General features: G+C 54.0%; 1 protein-coding gene across 1 annotated transcript; it reads right to left on the reverse strand.

The window, feature by feature from the left end:
- Positions 1-315: 315 nt before the first annotated feature.
- HOXC9 (homeobox C9) lies at positions 316-3,018 on the reverse strand. Its single transcript, XM_006869942.1, has 2 exons — positions 2,385-3,018; positions 316-691 (listed from the first exon to the last, which is right to left on the reverse strand). Exons 1-2 carry the CDS (start codon positions 2,920-2,922, stop codon positions 447-449), a joined length of 783 nt encoding a protein of 260 aa, XP_006870004.1. The 5' UTR covers positions 2,923-3,018; the 3' UTR covers positions 316-446.
- Between the last annotated feature and the right edge of the window lie 7,692 nt (positions 3,019-10,710).

A 10,710-nucleotide genomic window follows, 5' to 3' on the forward strand; every position in this document is an offset into this window, starting at 1 on the left:
TTTTTTGTACAAAATCTGCACAGAGAGTGACCCAGGCCCTAGGAAGGATGACCCGGGCCAAATACGATACAGGAAAAAAAAAAAAAAAAAAAGTAATGTAACGATTCAAGTACTGGCTTCTCTGAAGAAAGGAGAAAAAAAAATCACATACATGTGTGTCATTTATTTCAGTTGCGCTGAGGGAAGAGAATGCGGCTTCTCTCCCTGTCTCCTCGTCGCTGGGTAGAACTAACTCTAAAACACCAATTTCTCAATACTGAACCCTCCCAAATCGCAAGAGTTTTCCTTTTCCCCTTCCTTTTTTTTTTTCTTTTAAAGCTGATGAGCTTTTCTCTATCTTGTTCTTTCCTTTTCTTTTTCGTGCTCTCTCCCGCTTGGGTTGGGGTATTTTTGTGGGGTTTTTTGATTTTCCCTTGGCTATGCCGAGGCAGCAGGCTGGGCAGGGTTTAGGATTGCTCCTTGTCGGTTTTCTCTTTATTCATCTTTTTCATCTTCATCCTCCGGTTTTGAAACCAGATTTTGACCTGCCGCTCGGTGAGGTTGAGAACCCGGGCCACCTCGTACCGACGGTCCCTTGTTAAATACATATTGAAGAGAAACTCCTTCTCCAGTTCCAGCGTCTGGTACTTGGTGTAAGGGCAGCGCTTCTTCCTCGTGGAGCGGGCGTGGATCCAGTTGGCCACGGGGTTGTCTGGAGGGCCAAACACAAGCAGGGGTCAGTGGAGCCCCCTTGCAGCCCAGGACACTTGCCACCCTACCCCCAGGCTTGCCAGGCTTCCCAAACCCAATAACTGAACCTGAATTTGGACATATTTTGCTTTAGGAAATTTCTACCTTCTTAATTTTGCATTTTATCCCCTCCCTGTCTCCCTCCTTTTCAGTTTCCAGCACCTAAAACTGTAGGAAATCTGAAACTATCAAATCCTTAAGTCTGGTCCTCAGTTTCAAGAGTAGTAATTTGAGAATATCCTCATAAAAAGTCCAAATTCCCAACCGTTTCATAGGCCCATAAACGCTGCTCTCTCTTGTTTTTTATTTTTATAGCGAGGTCTCTCTCCTCCCCACCTCCCTCCTCCTCTGCCCCCTCCCATCTTCCCAGCCCACGACCAAGTCCTGAAATTTCAGCAGTTCTGCTTCCTGACCCTGAGAGTCCCCAAGTCCTTCACTACCCTCTCCCAGCACTCATCTCTGTACAGACTTCTACCCTGCTGAGGCGAATTTTCAGGGTGATGCTGGGATGAGCAAAGCCTTGCTCCTCTCCCCAGAGAAGTGCTGGACTTGGGGATAGGTTCCCCTATATCTTAGCTTCACTGTTTGGCTTCCAGTGCCCCTCTCCTACCAGCCCCAGGACAGGCTCTGCAGGAGACAAGCCTCCAATTTCAGGTTTATGGGAGTAGCTAAAGGCAGGGAGGGAAGTCTTCAGAGGGGTATAATTAGGCCCTGGCCCATTATGGGGCTGGAGGAAAGGATTTCCTGCAGCCCCCTTCTGGGACTCCCCCAGATACCTCCTCATACCCAAGGGGCTGTACCCTCTCTCCTGCTCTTTCCCCATTCTGACCTAGCAGCTCCCTGTGCCCCCCACTTACCCCAGCCCGTCTTTGCATTACTCTGCAGGCTCCTTCCTCTCTTACTGGAATCTATGTGTGTATGTGTAGAATTCTCTAATCTGATGGGGAGATGCCACCCCAACTTCTCATCCCTGACTCCCACTCTCCACCCTTTCTTCTGCAGATCCTCAGAAGAGGGTTCTCAAGTTAAAGGAGAATCAGACCCCATGTCTCTCCTCGAACTCTGGAAGTCTTCTTCATCTCCTCAAGTTTCCTTACTGCGGAAACCGCTCAGACCTCTCACTCCCAGTGCTCCTGGGAAGGAAAAGCCCATGGACCTTCTCTTTCAGGAGTCTCTAATGGGGTGATGAGTCCCATGCTGACTGGGTGACAGGGTTTATTTTTCTCCCTGGGGTATGTCCTCTCCTCTGTCCCCAATGCCCTCTCCCCTGTCCCATCTCAAAGTATAAAATGAACCTCACCCTCGCCCCATTCCCTAGCCCTGTATACATTTCTTGGAAAGTGGTGCCTAAGCCCAAAAGCCTGGAGTAGGGGAGGAGGGTGGGGAGGTGTCTCTCATCAAAGCTAGTTCCTAGGAGAGGATCCCCCCTCGGCCCTCTCCCAACCTGGCTCCCTGGGCCCCCTTCTCAGACCTTCCTGTCCCTGAAAGCTACTCAAGGTAATTCGCTTTTATTGAGTCCTCGTCCCCTCGCCCTCGCCCCTCTCCCGCGCTCCCTGAGCCGCTCTGAGGGGCTGTAATCCGGCTCCCCCACACCCCCCGCCCGTCCTCCCCTCCCCTCCCGCGCCTGTTGTAAAGGAAAATTGCTCCCAACTTACTGGGGTCCAGGTCGGCCTTCTCCTCTTTGTGCTTGCTGCCGGCGAGGGCGTCCGCCTCGGGCGAGGGCAGTGTCTGCGGGGCGCGGTCGCGCAGCTCCCCGGGCGAGCCGTACATGTAGTCCGGGTAGCTGCGGCCGTCGCCCGGGCCGCAGTCTGCTCGGCGCCCGGGGTAGGCGTCGGGCTTGAGGGCGTAGTGACGGCCCCCAGCCGGGAAACTGGGGAAGGAGACGGCGCCGGACAGCGGCTCGAGCCAAGTCCGCATGTAGCGCGTGTCGGCGCCGAGGTGGGGCTGGGGGCCGTACGGGTGGTATACCACGGACGACTGCGAGGGCACCGGCGCCCACGACGTACTGAACACTGCCGGCTTGGGCGCGAAGCTACAGGACGGAAAATCGCTACAGTCCGGCACCAAACCGCTGGGTCTGGCTGCAGCGGGGTGAGCCCCCGTGGCCGGAAACCTGGACGCTAGGAGGTCTTCATTGTCGTGAGAGATGAGCGAGTCCACGTAATAGTTACTGATGGGCCCCGTCGCCGACATCGTAACAGGGTTTTACATACATAAGATTATTGTATGAACTGTATATGTACTTTTTATCTGCTCACAGAACAATCAAGGCAGGTAATTATTTTTCCAGCCTTTTCCCCGCAGCTCATTGGCTCACCGGCCCCCACGTGATCGTATTTACCCAAAAATACGGCGCGGATCAATGCGCAGAGGCTTTTTTTTCCCTTGGTTTTTTTTTTTTCTTTCTCCCACCCCCCATCTCTCGGCTGATCCCCGAGACCTACGTTTTCCAGGGGGTCCGGAACTCTGGACCCAAGGCGCTGGACAACCCCTCAGGAAGGCTCGTATTGCATCAGATAACCCCCCCTGCCCCTGTCCACCCACAAGTAGATGGCCTCCCCGCTCCCCCACCATGAGAATATTTTTAATGGGGTGAAAATTCCAGTCCTAGAATCCAGGGTCCCTGGACCCCCAGGGCCGAGCGGATGCAGGAGTCCCACAGGGGCGGGGAGGCCGGCCGAGGTAGGTGGAGGAACTATTTCTTGACGTAATCTGTCTCTGTCGGCTTCCAAGCTCCCGCAGTCTCTGCGCGAGCCTAGATCAGCGATTGTCAGTTCGGAACGTGGCTTTTAAAAATGCGTTTTTAAATAGTGTGTATGTATGTATTTCTTCCTGGAGCAGCAGCAGCGAGGGAGGGAGTGTGGGAGGGGACTAGGGAAGCTGGCGAGGAGGAAGGGAAGGGGGGAAAGGGGAGCGTCATACTGCCACTGGCCAACTCAGTCCCCCAAATCTGGGATAGGGAAAGCTTGGGAAAAGTGGTCCGCGGGTGGGAGGGGTGGGACTTTGGGGTCCTATACACCTTTATCATCAGCCTCAAAAGTCCGCTCTTTGCCTGGGCACAGATATACAAGAATCTTTATTTAAAATTTATTGTCTATATTATTTATCTTTCTTTTACCAGCTTGAAGAAGTGGAGGAGAGATCTACACAACTTAAGTGGGGCATCCCCATCCAGTCTTCCTGCTCACCCTTTCTTGCCCCCAACCCCATCTCGGAGACATCCTTAACCCCCCCTCCCCTCAAAAAGAAGTCAACTCCCGGGCTCTGTCTACAGAGAGCCAGGGTGAGAGCGGGCAAGGCGAATGAGCGACCTCGGTCGTGGGCAAGTAGCTTGTTTTTACGTCCTTCAATAAAATTTTTATGAGGATCATTTGATTGTTCATAAATGTGTCTTTCATTAAATAAAATTGTAGGCTGTTTTTGGAACGGGAAAAAGGCAATGAAGGGCTAGCAGGAAGCCATTTATTTGGGGTTGAATGCAGGAATTCTGGAAGGGGTAGTATGATTAGAAGAAATATCAAGCAACTTGGAGTCATTACCCCAATAAGTTGGTTATGATCCTCCTCCTTGAATTTGGGGTTCATTATTCAACCTCCTGCTTTTCATCAGATTGTCCAGGGGTTACTTAGAAAAGGGGGCTTCAGGCATGCAGGGAATTCTCAGTGTGGGTGCAGGAGAGGAGGCAGAGAGGTTGGCTGTGGGGAAAGGGACAGGTGAGAAGGAGAATTGGTCCCCAGAGACACAGTGCACTCCAGGCAGGTGGGGCAGTGAGTTTGAAGGAGGGGTGCAATTTCAGGGTCAGAGAGGATGAGAGCCAGTCTGTGCTCCGTGAAACAGGCTGGAGCTTAGGCTAAGACATAGGCTCTGAGGCGGGCAGGAAAAGAGGAGGCTTCCCAGACCCAGACGCCCGCCCTTCTTTCCTTCTCCTGTCCCCAGGAGGGAACCAAACGCCAGGGGTAGGGACAGGGGCTGGTTTTCTTCTGCATCTCTGTCGACCTGTCTCTCCTAGAGTGGAGATGGGCTGGAGAGAGGTGTCTGAGAGTGTGTGTCTATGTGTTGGAGGGGAGGAAAGTTTGGGGGATTGGTAGAGCTGTAAGTCTGCCACATCATTTCCAGCTCACCAGGCCCCCACCTCAGTCCCTGCTCTTCCCCACTACCCATTCTTTTCATTTCGGTCTATCCGGGCTGAGATTTGAACGGATGGATGGATGGATGGATGGATGAATGGATGGATGGATGGGTAGGCAGGGGATGAGAAAAGTGCTTCATCTATGACCCAGGGACCTCAGTGTCTTAGCCCTCGCTTGACTGTCTTCTCCTCCTGGGGCTTGGAAGGACTGGGACAGACAAATCACAGCAAGAAACAGAATCTCTCTTTGGCCTTGATGGAGTGGGTTTAGCTGTCAATCAAAAAATCTCCCTCACTAGTTCAAGGAAAAGACTGGAGGTTCCATCCCCTGTGATACTCTCTCTAAATCCCCAGCATCTACAGCACCTCCCCCAGCCCCCAGCGAGTGGGGACCCTGCCCGGCTCTTGAGCGGCTGCAGGCAGCAATGAGCAGAGACATTTAGTCTTCAAGGGGCCCGGGGCCAGACTGTGACCAAGAGGACGTCAGGGGACCGAGACTGGGAGCGACTGAGCTGGCGACAGCCTAAGACAGACCAACTGAAACACGGCACCAGGCCCACAGAGAGAAAGAAAGGAAGGAAACAAGGAAATGGAGGGTTAGGAAAGAAAGAAAAAGAGAAGGGCTAATTAAAGAAAAGAAGAAAGGCAAGAGGAAAAGATAATGAGCCAGGAAGAGAAAGCGTGCAGAGAATGGGGCCGGGGAAAGGCAACGATACGCAGGCAAGACACAGGCAGGACGGGGCAGGGCGCGAGCTGGTGGATCAGCCATGGCATTGTGCAGTTTGCTTGCAGGGCCTTTGCGGCGGGACTGGCTCTGGGCGCGGCCGCCACTTCTGTCCGGACACAAAGGAGGAAGAGGCCTCCTCTCCTGCCCCTCCCGAAGACCTGCTCTGATGGGCACATTAGGCCTCCGGGATATAGAACCCCATTTCTGCGCAGGCAGCCACTCAGGCGGCTGGGGGCTGAGCCATATTCTAGTGAAGGAGCCAAGAAGAAGAAGAAGGCTTCACGCCCCGCTCCTGTTTTGCATCTTCGCTAGGCGGAAGGGCCCCGCGGCGCTGAGCCTCAGCTTTCCTAGAGAAAAGACACCCCTACGGACAGACCCTCTTGAATTGGGGCTCCGCTATTTCGAGGAGGCCCTCAAATCGACAATGTGGCTGTAAACAGACGTCCCTTTCTCTCCCACTCCTTTTGGTCACCACTTCTTTTCAATTCATGAGCTGCCTGCACACCCTGCCAGTCCTGCTGGGTCGGGGCAGCTGGATCTCTGGCCCGCGCTCCCTGCTGCCGTCAAATCCTCCGTGAAAGCGAGGGGAGATTGTCGCCTTCCTCTCAGAGCGTGAACTCGGACCCTCTCCACTCAGGCGCAGGCACAGCTGTGGATCAGGAAGCAGGCCTCGCCCACACCCTCCTCCCGCCAATGCCCCATTTCGCCTAAGCCTTGTCAAGAGAGGCGGCCTTGGGGAGGGGGGCTGGAAGAGACTGAGAGTCCCTGCGCCCACCAGGACCAGATCTTAAAGGTTCCACAATTGCATTTAGATTGTAGTTCCCATTCCCCTCCTTCGGAGGTGGGGTGGCAGGACAAGGATCTGAAGCAGGCTTTCAGGCTCCCCCCGCCCCCATATCCAAGCTTGTGTATCTGGGAGTATAAGCAATGTGGGGGGCACTCAGAAGGAGGAGCTCACTCCCCTGGATTCACTTACTCCCTCTGAATTTCCCGGGAGATCCCACTGCTCCCTTTCACCCCATCATTCTCTTCAATTTTCCTCAGCACCTCTGGGGTGAACCCCTGGGGCTGGAGGCTGTTGGGAGTCCCTATTGGGAAGGTGGGAAATCCTAGCTTTAGCTGGGATCTTTGCATTCACTTCGGTTTTAAGAACTCCCTTTCCACCCTAAAGGATGGGTGCCAGAGAGTACCCTAAGGAGGAGGGGCACCCTTACTCTATCACCTCAAACCTAAGCAACTGAGACCAAAAACAAACCAGAGCTAGTACAGCAGAAAGGACAGACAGACAGAAAGACAGACAGACTAGAGTCTTCCCCTCCTACTGTCCCCCTCCCTTTCAGTGATTTAAATTCCCTCCGGTTCAATCTGCACCGTCAAGTTCGGATTAAATTTAAAACAGGCTGGGGGGCGGGCAGTGGGTCATCCCCAGCGACCACAGGCAGGGAGTCCTCTCCCCAGCTCCTTAGCACCCGCCCCGCTCGGAGGAGGCCGTGCTCCATTTGCTTTCATTTTCCTTCTCCCCCTGAAATGGGCTCATTTCACCTCCTCTCCGCTGCCCTCTTCCCCTCCCCAACCCCTCCCCGGTTCTCCTCTACTTTCCCCCCTTCTCTCTCCTGATCCCTCTTTGTTGGGGAAAAAAAAAACACACCCACACACAACTCCTCCTAGCTCAGGCCTTCGCTGGAAGAAGAAACTGAGTTCTCCAGGCCTGCCGCGAGAAGACCACGTCCTGTCCCCACCCCAGGTGGGTATCTGGGATCCCTACACACCAGGAGTCAGGCCCCCAAAGCCCAGCAGGCGTGAAACCCCCAGGGACTGTGAACGTGGCCCTCTCAACGCCACGGCCTGCCGGGCTTGCCTTCCCGCCGGTACCCCCGCCCAGGCGCCCCGCTGCAAACGGGGCTATTTCCGGCTCCCCCAACTCTTTCTAGTTTCCCAGCAAAGGGAGTAACTGCAGGGGGAGCAACCCCCAGGGCTAGGAGTGCTCTCTGCCCTGCGCCTATCTGGCCCTGAGCGGCTGTTACCTGATCTTTTTTGTGATGTGCCTGTCGCAAGGAAATTTGCAGTGACTTTGGAGCCTAGACTGAAGAAGCAGAGGTGGCGAAATGAGAGACAATACGGACGAAGTATAATTAAGGGGCCAGAGCCGCTCGTCTCTCCTGCTTCCCTGCCTAACTGGAAGCTGTCTGGCTTCAAACCACAGGGCGACCCGCGAACCTGGAGTCATAGACACTGTCCATGGCGGAGGGAGCCAAAGGATCCTGCAACCCAGAAAGCAGGAGGAAAGGCCCCTTCCAACTTAGGGGCGCAGCAACTAACACCGCTGTGTTGCACAGAAACCAATGAATGAGAGTACACATTCCGACGGATTTCCCCAATTTTTTCCAGCGTTTTGAAGGAGAGTCCAGGATTTGGGATCTCTCAGACAGACAGACGGAAAACCTTATCTCCCAAGGCAGACAGACTCACAACATGAGTGTGAGTCGATATCAAATACAGGTTCAACATTCCCCCAGGCCTGTTGGTCAGGCCCGGAGAGAGCCGATCTCCCTACCTTGACTCCCCTCCAGGGCCTCTGGCTGAGACCCGAAAGACTTGGTTCCTCCGGCTTGGTCCAATCCCTCCTCGGGGAGCTTCTTCGTTACCTGCTCCTCGGCTCCCCATGGCCACAGATGCTGGGCAGCCGCCACTCGCCGGGGGAGGGAAGCCTCGGTCACCGCAGCCGCCGCCGCCCGCCCTCCGTCCCTCCCTCCCTCTTTCTATCCCTCCCTCCCTCCCTCTCTCCCTCCCTCGCACGCTGCCGCTCCGGGGCCCTCCGGAAGGCAACCTGCTCTGGACCAAATCCAGGTATCTCCGAAAGAGAGAGAGAAAAAAAGGACCTCTTATGGGGGGGGGGCGGGGAAGATCCTTAATTGCATTTATTTTTCTCACTGTGACCATTGATCGGCCTCCATTCCAACGCCCTGGCCACGACCTCCAGCCACAGAGGTGTGTGGGGCCTGCTGTCTCGCTCACGCTGACCACCGGGCCCTCGAGCGCAGCGCGCTCCACACTCTGGGCCGCCGCCCCCTGGCAGCCAAAACACCAAACAAACCTCAAGGTCCTTAAAACAGACTCAACATCCGGTTGCCAGTCTTGCCGCTGGCCTCCGCCGTGGAGCTCGCTCCGCTCCGTCTGCGGCCAAAGTCCACATACAATCCACCTTGTCCGTGCTCTCGCGCCCTCCTAGCCAAACCGCCCTAGGGCCACACTAGGGTTGCAGCCCTACTCTGGACTTCACACCTCTTCCTCTGCACCGGACTCACACAAAGCCCGCGCGCCCCGCGTTCCTACCGGTAGCTCCCGGTCGAAGGCAGCCGCCGCCCTTCACCTGTTCCGGAGAAAGGCAGTGTCTCCGAACCGAAGCCAGGCGGTGGGCTGGGACTGAAGGTGCTGAGGTTCCAGGGAGGCCACAGCGGATCAGTCTGGTCCAAGCAGGAGTCGTCCCCGCAGCCGGCGAGACAGCTCACAGACCAAGGTTCTCCTTGGCGAGCTTTTGCCTTTTCCTCCTTCTCCCTCAAGTCTCAAACACCCACACGCCGAGAGTTCAGCTCTATAAATCCTGCTCCTCTTTCCCATATCATAATTAAAAAAAAACCAGTAGGGGAGGTTTTAACTTTTATTGCGATTTCTGGAGTTGGGCTGCGGAGCATATATTAAGTTTACGCTTATGCGCTCTCGGCGGGGAGGGTCCTTTAAGAAATAAAAATCCATCTTAATATCCTCAGACCAGAGAGATAATTTTTTCCCCTCCTCTTCATGCTGTTCCTTTGGAAGACTCCCTTCCAGCGAAGCGAATAAATAATCACCATCGCCTTAGCCATGATCCACAGCCTCAGGGCCTGGGAGTGCACTCTGGCCACCAGACTGGCCCTCACCTTGGCCCTGCAAGACCTTGCCCTATTCCCTAGAATTTAGGGAGAAGGACAAGGAGACCTAGTCTAGGTTGCAATCCCCCACAGCACACCGGCTCTAAAGCGAAATGGGAGCAGATGGACCCAAAGCTCTGAAGTCGTTCATTGGTGAATTTCGGCCCATCGGGGATACTGTCTCCAAGGCAAGCCGCTCCTGAGTGCCCCACCCCTGCCTGGGACTCCCTTCACCCCAGCTGGCTCCATGCCTTGGGCACTCTAAAGATGGAGAGGCTGTTGGGCTCCCCTGGTTTGGGAGCCCCCTTGCATGCCTCAAATCAGCTGGCTTGTCTCTCTGAAAGCCTCCCTACTTTCCAGGGAGCAAGGCAAAAGGAAGCAGAGTTTGTTTGCTTGTCCCCAGAAAGAGATAGGGGACTGACAGAAAGGCAGGCTGACAAATTCAGCTGGGGAGAAAAAAGGCTTGATTCCTACTTTTCTCCTCCTTTCTGTTTAGGGTTAAAAGAGAGCCCTTTGTACAAGTGAGAGAGAAAATTACTTCGTACATATACGCAGTTTGAGAGTGTCTAGAGGAGACAAGATACAAGTATAAAAACAGAGATCTATACTAGTGCAAGGTCACTTCTATCTCCCTGCAGACAACTGCAAGAATACAGATTTGGTGTAGATATTTGGTTACAGGAACATAATTTGGTTTCCCTGTTTGTAAGTTTATATTGTTTCAATAATCTTAATAATTCCAAAGTAAGAGAACCAAAAATCTTTCCTCCTCCTTTTAGCTTTCTCTTTCTCAATCTCTCTGAGAACAAGGGTTAATCTCCCCACTCTACCTGAACACCTACCCCCATTTTTTTTGTCAGGCAAAGAAACCTCTTTTGAGGGCATTCTCCCTAGTAACCAGGGCCAGAATTGAGAAACTAGAGGTGAAAAGGAGGGGAAGGAGCTTTGTAAGGTTTTTACATTGTTCAGATTACCTCCAGCCCATTATCTTTTCCTCCTCCCTTTGGCATCAACCAACCTTTCCAACAACATGGTAATGGTGAACGCCAGCCGCCTCCACTCACCCACTCACCCAGATATTTCCACACAGTGCATAGGCAGGCAGTCGCCTAACAACCACAGACGCACAGACCAAGGCCTATGGGGCCACAGACAGCCAGACATAGACCAGAGCCAGGTTTTCCATATTTTTCCATAGGGTGTGTGTGTGTGTGTGT

The sequence above is a fragment of the Chrysochloris asiatica genome, unplaced genomic scaffold, assembly GCF_000296735.1.
Source record: "Chrysochloris asiatica unplaced genomic scaffold, ChrAsi1.0 scaffold00138, whole genome shotgun sequence".
NCBI lineage: Eukaryota > Metazoa > Chordata > Mammalia > Afrosoricida > Chrysochloridae > Chrysochloris > Chrysochloris asiatica.

What these genes read in the sequence shown, in the direction of transcription:
- HOXC9 (XM_006869942.1), bottom strand. Translation starts at nt 2,922, where the DNA reads ATGTCGGCGACGGGGCCCATCAGTAACTATTACGTGGACTCGCTCATC. An exon ending in GAAGGCCGACCTGGACCCCA is followed by an intron (nt 692 to 2,384) that starts GTAAGTTGGGAG and finishes TTGGCCCTCCAG; the next exon opens with ACAACCCCGTGGCCAACTGG.